At 51.2% G+C, this 16189-nt stretch overlaps 9 protein-coding genes across 9 annotated transcripts; 5 read left to right on the top strand and 4 right to left on the bottom strand.

Moving 5' to 3' along the window:
- Positions 1-354: 354 nt before the first annotated feature.
- M436DRAFT_60730 (uncharacterized protein) lies at positions 355-1764 on the top strand (the record flags this gene model as incomplete). The annotated part of the gene is made up of 1 exon (XM_013575606.1): positions 355-1764. One exon carries the CDS (start codon positions 355-357, stop codon positions 1762-1764), a length of 1410 nt encoding a protein of 469 aa, XP_013431060.1.
- Positions 1765-2121: 357 nt separating this feature from the next.
- On the bottom strand, positions 2122-2934 carry M436DRAFT_60731 (uncharacterized protein; the record flags this gene model as incomplete). Its single annotated transcript, XM_013575607.1, has 3 exons — positions 2122-2252; positions 2339-2432; positions 2494-2934. 3 exons carry the CDS (start codon positions 2932-2934, stop codon positions 2122-2124), a joined length of 666 nt encoding a protein of 221 aa, XP_013431061.1.
- Positions 2935-3515: 581 nt separating this feature from the next.
- On the top strand, positions 3516-4638 carry M436DRAFT_69864 (mitochondrial carrier; the record flags this gene model as incomplete). The annotated part of the gene is made up of 4 exons (XM_013575761.1): positions 3516-3627; positions 3681-4008; positions 4072-4249; positions 4303-4638. The coding sequence occupies 4 exons, from the start codon at positions 3516-3518 to the stop codon at positions 4636-4638; spliced, it is 954 nt and encodes a 317-aa protein (XP_013431215.1).
- A 651-nt stretch (positions 4639-5289) lies between these two features.
- Positions 5290-6697, top strand: M436DRAFT_60733 (uncharacterized protein; the record flags this gene model as incomplete). The annotated part of the gene is made up of 2 exons (XM_013575608.1): positions 5290-5405; positions 5461-6697. The coding sequence occupies 2 exons, from the start codon at positions 5290-5292 to the stop codon at positions 6695-6697; spliced, it is 1353 nt and encodes a 450-aa protein (XP_013431062.1).
- A 478-nt stretch (positions 6698-7175) lies between these two features.
- M436DRAFT_60734 (putative esterase/lipase) lies at positions 7176-8090 on the bottom strand (the record flags this gene model as incomplete). The annotated part of the gene is made up of 1 exon (XM_013575609.1): positions 7176-8090. One exon carries the CDS (start codon positions 8088-8090, stop codon positions 7176-7178), a length of 915 nt encoding a protein of 304 aa, XP_013431063.1.
- A 617-nt stretch (positions 8091-8707) lies between these two features.
- Positions 8708-9671, top strand: M436DRAFT_78668 (uncharacterized protein; the record flags this gene model as incomplete). The annotated part of the gene is made up of 2 exons (XM_013575930.1): positions 8708-9218; positions 9277-9671. The coding sequence occupies 2 exons, from the start codon at positions 8708-8710 to the stop codon at positions 9669-9671; spliced, it is 906 nt and encodes a 301-aa protein (XP_013431384.1).
- A 142-nt stretch (positions 9672-9813) lies between these two features.
- On the bottom strand, positions 9814-10686 carry M436DRAFT_69868 (ClpP/crotonase; the record flags this gene model as incomplete). Its single annotated transcript, XM_013575762.1, has 2 exons — positions 9814-10438; positions 10493-10686. The coding sequence occupies 2 exons, from the start codon at positions 10684-10686 to the stop codon at positions 9814-9816; spliced, it is 819 nt and encodes a 272-aa protein (XP_013431216.1).
- A 1178-nt stretch (positions 10687-11864) lies between these two features.
- M436DRAFT_78670 (alpha/beta-hydrolase) lies at positions 11865-12914 on the top strand (the record flags this gene model as incomplete). The annotated part of the gene is made up of 3 exons (XM_013575931.1): positions 11865-12070; positions 12131-12753; positions 12814-12914. 3 exons carry the CDS (start codon positions 11865-11867, stop codon positions 12912-12914), a joined length of 930 nt encoding a protein of 309 aa, XP_013431385.1.
- A 585-nt stretch (positions 12915-13499) lies between these two features.
- Positions 13500-15328, bottom strand: M436DRAFT_78671 (uncharacterized protein; the record flags this gene model as incomplete). Its single annotated transcript, XM_013575932.1, has 2 exons — positions 13500-14472; positions 14526-15328. 2 exons carry the CDS (start codon positions 15326-15328, stop codon positions 13500-13502), a joined length of 1776 nt encoding a protein of 591 aa, XP_013431386.1.
- Between the last annotated feature and the right edge of the window lie 861 nt (positions 15329-16189).

Consider the following 16189-nt stretch of genomic DNA (forward strand, 5'->3'; position numbering starts at 1 on the left):
GCACTTACGTCGCTTTGGTTTGACAGCACGTACGGGGAAGCCTTGGCGGAAGGAGTGGCTGAGATGCTCTTTCCATTGTATCGAAGGCTTTTGACTCCATCGTGCACCATCACCAACTCATCCTCCCAACACCCTTGAAACCCAATCGTCCATTAATTCACCATTGATCGCCAATTACCTTACTCCCAATCATCAACTAGTTCACTATCGATTACAAAGATGGATGCCCCCAAGTCTCGTTCGTTGGGTTTATTGGAACGATACCATATCGCTGAACATCAGGCGGGATGCATACCATACATCACCATCATTGGTTCCATAATTCATCATTTTCCAAACTAGGTGTGGTCTGAGATGACTCTGAACGTCGACCGACTGATGCAGAGGCATCCAATCTTGGTTGCAGGCGTAGATTCTACCGACTCTGGCCGTCCAAGATGGGTGCTGAACAACAACAACAACCCTCCTTTCCTTTTTGGACCTCATCCCATCATCAAAGATGAAATTCACACAGTGCAAGACGTCGCGGAAGTCGCCAAAGCAGAGGATGCTGGGGCTCAGGCGTTCAATCTGGTCCAGGGGCCTCTCTGGCGCGTCGCAGTCTACAAACTGGATCGAGAGCTTTTCAACACCTACTACGTCGCCTTGACCGTCCACCATGTTGTCACTGATAGTATGGGAGCACTCAATCTATTCAAAGAAGTATTGCGGCAGCCCCCTAGCTTCCCCGCCACGAGGGCCGAGCCACCAATTCCGAATCGATCACTCCCACCCAAAGCAGAGAAGACTCTGACGTTACACCCCTCACTTTCTATGGCCATCAAGAGAGGAACTCGGTGGGCTCTTAATCACCCATTAACATGGAGAGTGACCAATGGCATCGGCGCCCAAATCAAATGGCCCCCACCAAGTCGAATGAAGACGCCCCCAGGAGAGTCCGACATCAGGTACATCTCTCTTGACCTTAGAAGAGACCACGAAAGAGTGGCCGAGAGATTGGAAGCTCTGGGAGATGGGGTTGGCAGTGTCCATTCGATACTACACACTGCTGCTGTCATCGCCTTGGCGGCAGCCGCCCATGATGATGTTTTCGACACTCTCAGTACAGAAACGCCCAAGTCGCTTCGCTCAGACCGCTTCGGACATCCACGAATTGGAGGAAACTATACAGGTCTGATCGAGAAGTTCATCCCGAGATCCAAACTGCGTGCGCACACTGTAGCCAGTTTCACCAAGAAGTTCAACGACTATCTTCACTCGTCACGCGCAGAGTACGACGCCAGAAGTAACATCGGAGAATTTCGGTTGGTGCCTGACCGCTTCGTACCTGATCTGTGGAGATCCTACCTCGCAGAGACTGCAAAAAGTGGTGATCCATATCGTCACTCCCTCTCGATTTCCAACCTTGGCCGATTTGACCCTGAGGATATGTTTAGGCTAGAAAACGTCTGGTACGGTCATTCTAGCGCACCATGGAGTGCTGCTATCAACATGAATGTGGTCAGTCTCAGCCCACCGCAAGCTCTGGACGTCAGCGGTAGAAGGGACTTCTCAAGGTTGACGGTTATGATCTCGTGGAATACCGGCATCATTGAAAGTGACATTATCGATCGCTTTTGTCCAATGTTGCAGGAGATTATCCAAATGTTTGCCCATGCTGGAGGTATGACCCATATAGAGCGGACGATGATCCGCAGCCGAGAGCTCTGGAACATGATATGTTGGGCTCGCCAAAAGCTGGCGCCGTTCGGCCCGCGTGTTTGATTGTTCATTCCTTGACAGTTCATTCTTTGACAGTTGGTATTTAGCCATTCACTCTCTCCTCTCATTCCCTCGTTGTGATTAGCCGTGAGAATACCAAGTGATATTTCGATTTGATCAGTCTAGGTAGGCAACATACGACACGTCCTCCCAGCTACGTATATTCCAAGTTCTTTTAATATCGACGTGCAGCGAAATTGACGTCGCAGATAGCAGGTTGATGGGTCTTGAGTTGCCGTAAGAGACATGGCTGTCGTAGACGACGCAGATAGCAGGATCCAACGGCGTATAACAGGGAATCATCTTGACTCTGTATTCTCATGCATGTCTTTGAACGTCTTTCTGACATTGATGCTTTCTCTAACATGATCTCCTGACTGCTTTCATCGACTTCTCTTCTTTCTGTGCCGAAAACATGAAGACACCAATATCCGATGACAGAATGTATGAGCTTTTCTCAACACATCTTCGCAAGTTGATAAGATGCAAGACTGTTCACACCCATGTGAAGACTGCGTACAGGTGTTGAACTGTCATCGCTATGTCGATTGTTCCACGTCTCAAAGATCAGACTCACCAGAGTCTGTCGATGGCATACAGGGAGTTACGAATTCCTCAGGCCAGGAATTTGTGCAGCGACAATCCTTCCACTTCATGCCTTCATCTTTGAGCTGGACAGTCCAAAGTCAATCAAAACAAGCTCTGAGAAGCGGGAGAGAGACGAAGACTTACACCAGAACAACGGCTACTAGGAACTAGCTCATCCCTGTGCCATAGAAGCATCTCTCCACCGCAGTCTTTACACTCGGGCTCCCGCGATGGACATGCTTCGGGATTTTCCCAGTATAAATATGTACTGAATTCGATCCCTGCGGCGTCCAACTCGGCCAGACGTCTTGCGCGCGAGTCAAGTCTTGCTGTATCATTTGTGGCATTATGGTTTGTCTGATCGAGTGTTGAAGCAGTGTTGTTATTGTTGTTTCCCTGGCCTGTCACCATAGCGGAGACATTGCTCGTCTGACCCGACAATGCTGAGACTTCGATCTGTTGTGATGGATATTCGCGACCACTCCGCAGGACGTGGTTGTATGGGCCGGCGAGTCTATCTCTGTACGATGAAGCGGCTGCTGCGTGTGCAAGAAGAAGCGCTGGTATGTAATACTGTAGTAACATTTTGCAGTCGCACGGGTCAGTGTAGAAGAAGAGAACGGCGTCGTGGTTGGGATGGCTGTCAAAGGATGAGCTCAAAGATATGGCACTGTGCCTCTCGATAAATGAACGTAATATCGCAACCGAGCCATACCTGCGTGAGTGTTCCGTTGTCAAGAGCAAAAGACAAAACATACAGCAGCAGGGATTCCCACGTGGTCACCCACCGTAGTACTAATCTGCCGTTCAACTGCTTATGTATGGCAGAGCGGACGGGATGCCCAGTTTTCAGCTGACTGTGGCCGTATGTGCTTGATATGCTTTCTTAGGTGTATATAAATAGTCGCACAACGCGGAAGAATCAGCTTGTCATTGATATGGAAGCTCTTCACGCGGAGGTGGACCGGAGAAGTTCGTGCACGGGCGTCGAAAAAGTCCAACGAGGTCGGCGTTGGTGGATGATCAACTCAGCATAGTCCATATCGCGTGCCTTTTCCTTCTTTCTGGTCGTCCTTTTGCTCGCACTTGTAGCTCCTCCTTGTTCGACCCCGTTCAACCTCTGTCCATTCTTTTCCCGAGTCTTTCACTCAATCATACACGTCACAATGGTCAACATTCCCTCCCCCAAGGATGGCGCGAACAGGGCCGGCGAGGTCCTGTCTGGCTCGTCCAAGGAGTACAAGAAGGAGTCAACCACCGCTAGAATCCTCGGTGCTGGTGCGCAAACTCTCGGTCGCAACACAAATGACCACATGGTTGACTCGAAGCAGGTTCCGCTGGTATCGCCGAGCTCGCCGTCTTCCACCCCGTCGACACCATCGCCAAACGTCTCATGAGCAACCAGGGCAAGATCGTTGGCATGACCCAGTTCAACTCGGTTATCTTCAAGGACAAGGCCACCGCTCCCTTCGGTACCCGCTTCTTCTCCCTCTTCCCCGGTCTCGGCTATGCCGCCGCCTACAAGGTCATGCAGCGTGTCTACAAGTACGGTGGTCAACCCTTCATGCGCGACTACCTGGCCAAGAACCACGGCGACTTCTTCGACTCGACCTTCGGCAAGGGCAACGGCAAGGCCATCATGCACGCCACTGCTGGCAGGTAAGACTCGATCCATATACCGACCTTCCGAGGTGCCGAGGTGCATCGCTAACACACATTCAGTTTGATCGGTATCGGTGAGATTGTCATTCTCCCTCTCGACGTTCTCAAGATCAAGCGTCAAACAAACCCCGAGGCTTTCCGTGGTCGCGGTCTCTTCAAGATTATCGCCGACGAGGGCTTCGGTCTCTACAGAGGTTGGGGCTGGACTGCCGCCCGTAACGCTCCCGGTTCATTCGCTGTGCGTATACTCGACTTATCTTAAGCACAATCAGTTACTGACATACAACACAGCTCTTCGGTGGTAGTGCCGCTGCCAAGGAATACTTCTACAAGCTCTCCGACTACAACAGCGCCACCTGGTTCCAGAACTTTGTCGCATCCATCGCCGGCGCCTCTGCTTCGCTCATCGTCTCGGCTCCTCTCGACGTCGTCAAGACCCGTATTCAGAACCGCAACTTCGAGGCCAAGGAGTCAGGTTTCCGCATCATCTCCAACATGGCCAAGCACGAGGGCTTGACTTCGTTCTTCAAGGGTCTTACTCCCAAGCTCCTGATGACTGGACCCAAGCTCGTCTTCAGTTTCTGGCTGGCACAGACTCTTATCCCTGCTTTCAACAAGATGCTGTAGACGATTTGAATGCCATGATGTAAGGGTTGTTATGTGACAGTTGCCGCCAAGTGGAAGGGCGGATAGCGATTTCTTTTCTAGCTAGAATCTAGCTGCAGGGGCAGTCGGATCGGGTGCATAATGTTTGGGGATGTTTATGGGAATTTTGCAAACGGCCAGCCAATGTTTTGTATTGTAACATAGAAAAAAGGACGGCGCATGATGGAAATGATACCTCTTCTCTACCTACTCGAGTACCTACCTCTGATTTGGCTGCATGTCTCCAGAAGATCAAACAATGGTTCGGGAGTGGCCGAGTAGCGGGAACGACAGGAGGGCGAGGGTTGGGCAGCAGCGGGCCCTGGCGCGTCGAGACCATATTATCGGTAAAAGAAGCAGCAAATAATCAATCGAGCTTGCAATCAACGAACAAGGCAGAACGTGATTGACGCCGTGCTGCAAGCGCGGCGATCCCGTCTTACCCATATCTATACGCTTGACGTCGCCCTTGTTTTCTGCCTTCTCGTTGTTTGCACACCCACACCGCCGACGCACTGCCAGCTCGCGCCGTTGTGGATAGTCGTTTCTCTGACACATAACGTTCATCCTCCGCAGGTTCGGAAGGCACGGTCGAGAGTAACCCCGGATTAAACAGTCAACTCATCAATCGCAATGTCGCGCTCACGATCTGCTCGTCGAGGCGACGATGGACTCGGCGCATCCAAGCATCAGCATCAACATCGCCGCGCCAACAGCACCCCGGGTCCCAGAGATGATCTCCACGACGGGTAAGTCTTGATATAACATAAGTTCAAGCCTACATAACTAAACAACACGACTCAGATTCGTCAAGCGCCTGGTCGGCATCCTGGACAACCACGGCAAAGTCATCAAGAAGAACGCCGATTTCCTGGGTGAGATCTCGTCAACACTGCGCAGCCATTCCTACTCGCGTCTGCCACGCCCCGCCAGTGAGCCGGCTCTGAAGGTTCCCGCTACACCCATCGTTCAACCTGCCACGCCCGACGACAGCCGTCTCGAGTCCAGCCCCGAGTTTATGCCCCCCACACCACCTGACACTCCAACTGTCGAGGTATCCGACTGGTCCCACCAGCCACCCAAGCCCAGCGAAGTCAGGTACCAGTACGAACAACCAAAGGTCCCCAAGATTGTCATCAAAGACCACAGCACTTGTACTATGACAATCGTCAGTGCTCCTGTTGATGCCATCATGGACCTGTCGATCTCTTCCCAGGACGACGCTGACGCTGTTGTCACCACTTCCACCCAGACCGATATCAATCCCAGCAACAACAACACAGCCTTGGTTCCTGTGAACAAGAACTCGACCGGAGTCTCCAACACCGGCTCTTCACCCTTCAAGATCCTACCCGTCGTCGATGCAACCCCTAACATGGCCACTACTGCTTCACCTGCAGCCGACTCGGTCGGCGACAGCACTGTCTCAGAGGAGGACATCTCCCAGTGGTATGCCTACCATGCAGACCGCGCTGCTAAGAGCTTGCGCTACGACTTGCGTGAGATCGACCTCAAGATGAACCGCTTTGTTCGTCGTATCAACGAGCTCAACTCGCAGTGCTCAGCCCTCAACGACCTCATGTCAGCTCATGCCTCCAACGCCTTGAACCCAAACACCCAGCAGCACCGTCGTACTAGAAGTACCCCAGCTGTCCAGGGCAACGACCACTTCACCCGCAAGGAGAAGCAGATCCGCGACGACATCAAGGAGGCCTTCCAGAGTCTTCGTTCAGCACTCACATTCTATCGCAAGCAGCGTGTGGCTCCTCTTGAGCTCGTCCACGCCAAAGCTGACATCGTCATGCCCGGTTACTGGTCCTTGGATGCCTATGGCAAGCGTCGCGCCCTCTTCCACTTCTACAACCGCAACAAGGACATTTCCAAACCTGGTGATCGTGCTCGCTATCATGATGCCATGGCTCTCCTTGACGCATGCACTGCCATGTCTTTGAACCAGGACTTTGTCGACAAGATTGACAAATGGGAGAGCCTGATCGGTGCCATGAAGAGCCAGTCCGGCGCTGATACGGTTATTCCTTGAATGTGTTGGCATCAAAAGTCGACGATACTGATTCTACACGCTCACTCACAGTACCTGGCACAGTCAGTCAGGGTTTACATGTCTTTCTTTCCCGTCTCTTCGCGCACCTTGCATGGCACCGGCGCCCTTGTTCCTTTGTTTTCCTCGGCCGATGCGTTTTGTTTTGTTGTTTTTGATCTTCTGGTGGTTTTCTTTTCTCTTTGGTGTTGGTTTCTCTACGAATTAATGATGGATGCATGTTGCATGTTGCCGGCGCGCTTGAAAAGATACCCCCTTTCTCTTGTTTTTTTGTTTCAATGTCTTTCTTCATTCTCTGGACACACTGTACAGCCCTTTCATATTTGGCGTTGTGCTGAAATCAGTTTCTCTTTTACTCAATCATGCAAGCGAGGAAAAGGAACATAGCGAGGCTGCAAATTGTGCAAAAATGGATACAAACCTTTGATTACCTCCATCTTGTGATTGCTCCTGCTCTATCCTATTGCTGCTTCGTCCTCATCAACATCTCAATGGCTAGGTTGTAAGCCTCGTCACGCCTGCGCTCCTGGTGCGAGCCTGGTTGCACTCTCTTGTCCCACGCATGTCCGCATCTGTCCATCCGTCTGAGCACCACACCTCCCCCATGCTTTTCTTCAACGCGCTTGGCCAGGCGTTCGGTCTCCAGACATAGACTGTCCCTTCCACAAGTGATGAACAAGGAGTTCTCGGGATACTTGTCCACAGGTCCAAGAGCAGGGGATACACGAGGGTCCGCCTTGTCGGGATCCAGACGCAGGTATGAGGCGTCAAACAAGCGAGCCATCTTTACAGTCATTTCATTCGATCTGCCATCATCTTCAGGGGGTGTCTTTTCCTCCGGTGCCATAGAGAGATCGGTAGGCGGGTAAAAGGCCAACAGAGCATTGAAAGTGTGCTTGGGGAATGTGCAAGCAGCAGCAACACAAGCCATGTTCGCACCAGCACTGAATCCAGAAATGGCGATTTGAGAAGTGGAGTACGTGTCCGGTTGTCCAAACACCCAGTTCGCAACATCCTCGGCGTCGTTGTGGCAGGCTGGCCAAGGATACTCTGGCGCAAGACTATACTGGATATCCAAGACCGAGTAAGGAGTTTCGGAGCAGACTTTGCGGCAGAAGAAGTCGTCGGAGCCGTGGAGAGGGAATACAAAGCCGCTGCCGTGAAAGTTTATGAGTAGCGGGGTGGGAATGCCGGGGGTGGATGAGGTGGACTTGTAGACGTGGGCTTTGATGTTGCGGCCGGTTCGAGACGGGATCTGGAGGATGGAATCTGGTGTTGGCTTTGGCAGGCCACCCCACCACACATTAAGACGGGCAAAGCTGACGAGCGCTTTGAGGCGCAAGTACCTGAAGAGATTCTTCAAGGCGAGTAACATGGCTGGTTGTGTCTTGGGTTGAAGGAGAGGACCTACAGAAATATCTTCAAGAAGGAAGACGTCGATATGTGTTCACCTGACCGGAACCCATCGGCAATCCGCAACTGCCGTGTGTAGTCATTTTCCTCATCGAGGCAGATAGGCGCAACAACGGCGACAAGTTAGGGATGGGCAATCAGAGAGGGAGAATACGAAGCGACGAGACGCGTGGTGTGGTTGTGAAGCGGTATAGCTCGATCGGGAGAAGCGACTTGTTACGCGGAACGGGTCCGCCCCACCTTGGCACAGGAATGATTTGTGTCAGGGTTTAAAAAGGCTTAGCCATGGAGGATTGACATGCATTTTTACAAATCCCTAGTGCTGTGATGTGTCAAGGAGATTTCCGTGTAGGAAAGTGTGCAGCGATGCGAAACTTGGAAGGAGGGAAAGGAAGGGGTGATGGAAGATGGAAGATGGTCACGATGACATTCAGGTTGATGATGACGTCTCTTGTGTTTTGATGATCGACCTTCCATCATCTACCTAGACTTCTATCCAAACCCGTCCGAGAACACGACATACCATCAATTACATCCACCTATTCCTAACTTGCTGAGAATCGCAACATATCAGTCAACATGAGTGCTACCAGTCAGTCCCACGGTCAACTGGTCCGTCTTCGCGCACTTTATCCCTCACAACTGCCCGCCCATCCGGACTTGACAGCATTGCAAGGCACCGCATCGGCATTGCCAGACCTAGACACCTTCATCATCTCCGTCTTGACCGAAGCCTCGACTTTCATGACCGACTACCTGCCAAAGAACTTTTCCATCAAGGACAGATCAAAAACATCTCCGCCGGCAAAGGCTACCGTCCAACTTCTGGCTCATGAGATCTCTGCCCAGCAGTTGGGTGCCAATGCACAAGACGAAGCTTGGTTTGCACGCACGAGTCTCCACGAGAACAAAAAGGAAAAGGGCACTGCTAGTTGGGATGAATTTGAAGCTGGTTTGCTTGATGATCACAGTCTGCACGAATCGCAGTATACCCCGGATGTGTTTGATGCACACAAAGTGCTATCCTGGGACGACAAGCTAGCTGAGAAGCAGGCCAAGGTTGGCAATTGGGAGAAGATTGGCTTGAACAGTGAGTGTTTGGTCGTATCCACGTGTGCTGCTCGTAGCTAATTCGAGTCGTACGAAAGTCTTCGAGATGGGTCATCACATCCCGCCTCCTCTAGACAACCGAGCTTTTCCGGTTCTTGTGGTCACGGCTCGCTCGGCTGGTCCCAAAGACCCGTCTTTCTTGGTCGTTCAGATCCCGGTCAATATAACCAAGCTGGACAAGGCAATGTACTCTACGCACAAGAACAAGACTGCGGGTGACACTGCCGAGAAGAGGAAGCCTGTCACTCTGGGCCAGTACGTCAGCATCGAGCGTTGCACCATGGTCGAGGACATCAATGTGAAGTGGCAGATGGCCACAGCATCCGACGCGAAGGGCAATCTTCCAATGTGGGCACAAAAGATGGGTGTTCCTGCTGCGGTAGTCAAGGATGTCGGCCTTTTCATCGGATGGAACGATGACAAGAGGAGATGAGATGTCGAACATGGCAGTTTTTGTTTTTGTGGATACCCCCTAAGTTTAAGTCACCCTAAGCACTAATAATAATATGTTCTGCATAGTCAATCGATGCATACATCTTTCCAAAAATCCATCACTTGTGGTTTGATAAGCTGATCTACAGCTTATGCTTCTTCTCGCCCGAAGCAATCTTTCTAAACTGCTCTTGCGGCACACCGCTAACGAATCGATCCAACCCACCAAACACCTCAGCGACACCCTGCGCATCCAACATCTCCCTCTCAGGTCGTCTGATCAACTTCTTGATACCCAACAGACTCTCAGGGATCAAATGCTTGCCAAGCCTATCATCCACCTCCTTGAGCACCAAGTCCAAGAACTTGTCGCTCTCACCTGGCTTGACGTCCATGACTCCGTTCACATATCCCACTGACACCAACTCCTCACACGTCAAGCGCTTACTCATGATCAAAGCCTCGTTTGCCTTTGCAATTCCCAATCGCGATACAAATGCCCTGGAGGAACCTCCTTCGGTCACCAAACCCAAACTGCTGAAGGGAGTGAGGATGAAAGTGTGAGGAGCAGCGTAAACGAAATCTGCGAAGCCGGTCAAAGCGGCCGAGAGGCCTACAGCGGGACCGTTCAAGGCCGCAATCAGAATCTTGGGGTGGGTGTAGAAGGCGTGGGTGATGTGCAGGTTTTGTGCGACAAAGCCTTGGAGGTAGTGACGTTCGGTGTCAGTGTCCTTTGGTGGTGCTTTGGAGATGGAGACGTCAGCGCCGCTGTGTTCGAGTCAGACATTTGTGTTTCATCACGGGAGAGGATCAGAAGCTTACGCGGAAAAGTAACGGCCTTTTCCTGTCAAGACGGTGATGTAGATATTATCCATGACGGCAATCTCCTTCATTAGTTTGGCGAGGCGGAAGTAGTGGTCTCCATTGAGTGCATTCAACTTCTTTGGCAGGTTGAGGGTGATGATGGCGATGTGGCCTCTGGTCTCGAGTGTGACTTCTTGCTCGACTTGAGACATTGTATCTGATTTTCCTTTGCTGCTTCTTCTTGATGTTTTGTTCTGGGTTGTCAGAGACGACAATGCTATTCGAGGAAGAGAGATTAGTAAGTATGGCGAGTCTGATTGTACCTAGGCAACTTTTCGTAGGAGCCGTTGCTGTGTGGGGTACCGAGGTTCGTGGGAAGGGTCCTGTTCAGATACTGCTTTCGAAACCCTGAATGCTCGTCTGAGGCTTGAAGACAAAAGATGTTGCCGCGCGAAAAGTAGTGCTTATAACCCTTGACATTACCATAGCACCACCACCATTTTGTAAATACCCTCTAGACGATAATAGTCAGACGTAAAAAAAATTAGAAGAATATTCCTAGAGTGCTGCATCCTCAGAATATAATTCCGTTCATTAGTGATCCGTGTTCAAACAATCACACGCGTTGTTAAACTTCTTTAAATAGGTATCGGGCAAACCCCAGACTGAGACCGGCAACGACTTGTGTCCACAAGCCTCGGTCGAGAGTCAAGACTCGGAGAATGAAGACGGCGATGGAACTGCTTACTGTTTTGTGTCGGACTTTTAAAGGTCATGTACTGATCATGGAGGTACAGGTGGCCGAGTACCCGAGGATTTGGGTTAGAGAGCGATTAGTTGATTACGACAGATGCTTGCTGTCTCCAGGTGTCGCTGATGATAAGACCACCAGACCGACAATAACTTTCGTATATGCCAACGTAGTCACCAGATACCTGTCAGCTAAATCCATAAGACAAGAGTATATACCAGTCTACGTAATCAATCTTCTGGTAGCTTTACCACACACTCGTGAGGGCGATGGATCAAGGAAGATGTCGTTGACAGGGTTGGGGTGCTGACAATATCAGAATGCAGACAGAACACGCGAAGCTCGAATAACGAATTTGTAGAGCAAATCAGTCACAAGGGATATTGTCGTTGCTAGAAAACGCCGAGTGCGGCCAGCGATATGGTAAATCGACATGGTGAAAAACATGTGATATCCAACAGACCAAGTCACAGCAAGAAAGAAAAGCCGAGGGAAGTTCGCAAGCTACGTCAGCAAATAAGCATCCAGCACACCAACCACCAGAAAATGCAAGGGCTAACGAGGCTTCGAGTCTCGGTTGGATACCCCAAATCGCCATTTCTTACTTCTGCACATCGATATTCTTACTGCACAAGAAACATGGCAGCATACACGACATCCGAGGGCACGCACAAGACGGACGACGGCGTCGAGTTGTACACCAAAACGTGGAAGGTGTCGGGGAATGCTGCAGCCAAGGCACGCGTGCTGTTTGTGCATGGCTTCAGTGATCACTGCAACAACTACCCCGTCTTGTTTGACCATTTGGCTACCCAGGGCATTGACATCTATGCCTTTGATCAACGGTATCTTCACCCTGCTTATCTCTACCTCGGAACAACCTCGTTACTGACATGTCTATACAGAGGATGGGGTCGCTCCGTCCACCACAAACGTGAGCGCGGTCTCACTGGTCCCACCACAAGGGTCATCGACGACATAACCAGCATGCTGCACACCCTACTCCCTTCTCCTGTCCCTCTTTTCCTCATGGGCCACAGCATGGGCGGCGCCGAAATCCTCTACTACGCTTCCACCGGCCCTTCCGCTCTGCTCTCCCAAATCCGCGGTTTCATCGCCAGCGCACCGCTGATTGGCTTACACTCCGACACTCGCCCCTTCAAAGCCACCGTCTACGCTGGCCGTCTCGCTGGCCGCCTGCTCCCGAAGTTTCAACTGGTGAACAAGCTGGACAGTAAATGGTTGAGTCGCGACCCTGAACAAAACAAATTGTGGGAGCAGGATGAGCTGTGTCATGACACTGGCACATTAGAAGGGTTGGCAGGGATGCTGGATAGAGGATTACAGCTCGAGAGCTTCAAGGTGTTGCCTAAAGAGACTGCAGGAGAGGGTGGAAAGACGAGATTGTTGGTGTTGCATGGTACTGGCGATCATGTCAACGCTTATGAGGCTACAAAGGCCTATACGGATCGTTGCAGTGGGTTGAGTGACATGGAGCTCAAGAGCTACGATGGTTGGTATCATAACAGTGAGTTTCTTCTTCTCCCTGCTCGGTTCGAAGTGGGTTGCTGATCAATCTTCTTCACAGTGCATGCCGAACCTGGTGATGACAAGCTCGCATTCGCCAACCACGTCTCGCAATGGATTTTGCAAAGATCAGGACCAGAAGAGTCAAAGTCGAAACTTTGATCATGGCCTTTCACGAAGCCTTAACTCGACTCAAGAAGGAGGAATATGATGTTTGAAAATGAAATCTAATGTTTGAAAAGAGGAAAAGGGGTTCTGTTCATGAGCAGAGAGTTATGTCAAAGGTCTATATATGTTGTAATTTTCAGTGTTGGGGTATCATTTCGCAGCAAAAGCCCAATCTTCTTCTCAAAAAGAAAAAAAAAAGAAGAAAAGAAAACGCCGTGTCCCGTCTATTGTTGTCCGTCTATAATTCCCAAGTCTATAATGCAATCGTTTTCATAAAAACCAAAAAAATGCAGTTGTGCTTTGTCGAAAAGAATCAAAGCTCATGATGGTCCACGAGTCAAGGTCCGTTTGTGCCTGGAAACAAGCCCATTCGGCCTTCTCGCCGTGCCCTCGGGTCCTGACAGCTCTCGAGTCGCTGCTCCGACTGAGATTTTTTTCTTCAGACCTGTCGCATATCGTTTAGACTGCTTGTGCGAGTTGTAAAGGAGAGAGCGTGCGCCACTGTCATGGTACTGAGCCCATGATCTCCAAATGGCTGTTGGTTCCACCGTTTCTCAACGTCGACGTCTCCAGAAGCTTTCAAGGGTTGTGGTCAAAGCCAGACTGGCCTCCCAAGCCTGAATACGCATTACGCGAGTTCTGATACGCGGCTTGGAGTTGCGCTGGTGTCTGGATGCCGTTGTACGAAGGTGCCGATGTCATCATAGGGAACCCGTTACTGGTAGGTCCAGGAAGCTTGAAGTCGTCCTGGTATGCAGATTGGAAGAGCTGAGGGTTAACGGGCTGAGGCGGTGGACTGCCTCCAAAGGGTGTCGAGTCACCGCTGGCGGGGTTGCTGCTGTCGTAGATTTCGTCGATCCTGCTGCGACCGCTGGGCATGGAGACCATGCTGAATCCTGGAGTGGGCATTTGAGGGAGGGTGTCGTTGATTTTGGAGAGAAGCAGGGGGAGGTATCGCTGTTGGCCGCCGCGGAGAGTAGATATGAGAGAGAGGAATTGGTTGAGGTAATCACGGGGACCGTATTCAAAAGTGTGTTGCTCGAAGGGTACGCACGACATGACATCGGTAAGTGTGCATGCGACGTCGAAGAGCTTCTCGACGAGTCCAATGCCGTGGACCTCCATAGCGGCTTGCGAGAAGCCACTGGTTGCGGCTATCAGATCTCTGGATATCTCGATGGGGTATTTGAAGCTCATGGTGCTGTCTGCTGCAGCCGAGGACAGGTAGCCATGGCTGATCGAGAGCTGCCAGACCATTGTTCGGAGCCATTGTTGCGATGTCCTCAAATCGACTGCCTGGCTCTCGGTGCTGTGCAGATACGCCGGAAGTGCTTCTGCAAGTTGGTTCTGAAGTCTTGCCAACCACTCGGTCGAGCAGCCGACACGAGCTTTGTTCCAAAGTCCAACAAATGTGTCGTCGAATGGTTTGAAGAGTGTTACGAGGTGGATAAATCCACTAAGCTCGACTGTTTCTGCGGGATCGTCGTTGAGGGTGGGGAGGTTGATAGTGGCATGCAGGGTTAGGGGGCGGTGTCGCTGGATGGCATATGCTCTGCAGATATGATGTTAGTGATGCTTTAGGCCTTTTTCTCAAACCAAACTCACCTCTCAGTAATGAACAGGAGCCAATACAGTCGTCGGCGTCGCGATGTCTCAATAAGGTCCCCTTGGCTGTAATGGTTCTCGTCTTGCATGCCCATGATCTGCGCTAACGTCGTCGCTTCGCGAAGATGGAACCAGGCGGTGTTGTGCTTGTCCAGGCAGAAATGCGCACCGAAGAAGAAGAACGATGTGATGACCGACCAGATGCTGGGGCTCTCAATATAGTCGTATCCTTTTCGGACGCGGATGGCTTCGTCCAGTAACGTCATGCCCAAGTTGAGGTGGGCGTTTGGTACTTCGGCATCCGGAACAATACCAGCGGGGAGCTTAGTGTTCGGTTGGATGAGCATGTATGAGCAGAGCGACACGACCAGACAGTAGGCTTCTACCGAGTTCTCCATCTTTCCAATTGTCTCACCAACCTTTTGGCGGTGCAGGATTGGCTGTGTCGGGTACATGTTTGCGAAAAAGTAGTCGACACATGACGTGATGAGCTCCATGGACAGCAGATCCGGTGTCCTCGAGAAGGCGTTGGCATATTGTGATGCCTCGAAGCCCAATCCATGTCTTGCGCGAGCTGCTAATTGCGACTGCCTTTGTGTTTCGCGAAGCTCAGAGATGACCTTTGCTCTGCTTCCCTTGGGTCCTTTCTTCTGGGGGATGGCATTGTATGTGCATGTCAGGCCAGCTGCAGTGCAGTTCTTGCAAGGTCGGGTACCGTCACCGATGCATTTGACCTTTCTCTTATGGCAACAGTCGCATGCGCGCTTGACAGCAGATGTGGCGGGTCCGGTCGAGTCAGGCATCATCAACAATGGCATCAATACCTTGCCAGGTACAAGATGTGATGGAGAGAGAAGTAGGCCCGTTTATCGGTGACGAGGGTTGTGGAAATACTTAGGGCGGGAGGCTGAGTGAGAATAGGTAGAGGAAAATTAGAAGAGAAAACGAAACGTTTAGACACGAGAAGAGTCAATAATATCTAACGACAAGCATTACACGCCGGCGGCGTTGAGTTGACGCAAAAAGTGGTCAAGCGGGAACCGTTATTTGCCGCAAGTAGCGTCAACGCCGTCGAAATCTTAGCATCAAATAGAGGAAATAGTTGCACGAGATCTTGATCGCGAGACTGCGAAACGACTTACTGATTCGAGCATTGCCCAATATCGACACGACTTACAACCAATCTGGGGTGACATATATCTGGACATGATATTGCGTGAAAGTGTTGACGAGCGCGAGGACCTACGCATAACCAGACTCAGCTCATGGCGTGGACAACGCATGCACGCACTGGGCGTTGACATGCAAGGTTCACACTGCCGGACCCGATGATGGCGTCTGTAAGAAGAAGAGAACCGTGCGCCTGAGATGCAAAGCCTTCACGCCAATCACAGACATCCGACCGTTGCGTTTCAAGGGTCCGTGACGCATCGAAGCTGCAAAGAAGCAGAACAAAAAAAGCCTTCTTTTGGAGCATTTCGAGCCGACACATTCGTGGTCTGAAAAGAATGCGCTGCGAGTCTTTGATCGGAGATCTCACCACCAGCCGTCGGAGGCTGAGAGCTGATGAAGCCACAGAACCGTCTTATCAAATCTCGCTCCTGCCAAGTCGCGAGTCGGCCCGAGACAATTGTTGTTGGTCCGTTGATGAACTGATCCGGAAA

The sequence above is a fragment of the Aureobasidium namibiae genome, assembly GCF_000721765.1.
Source record: "Aureobasidium namibiae CBS 147.97 unplaced genomic scaffold scaffold_2, whole genome shotgun sequence".
Taxonomy (NCBI): domain Eukaryota; kingdom Fungi; phylum Ascomycota; class Dothideomycetes; order Dothideales; family Saccotheciaceae; genus Aureobasidium; species Aureobasidium namibiae.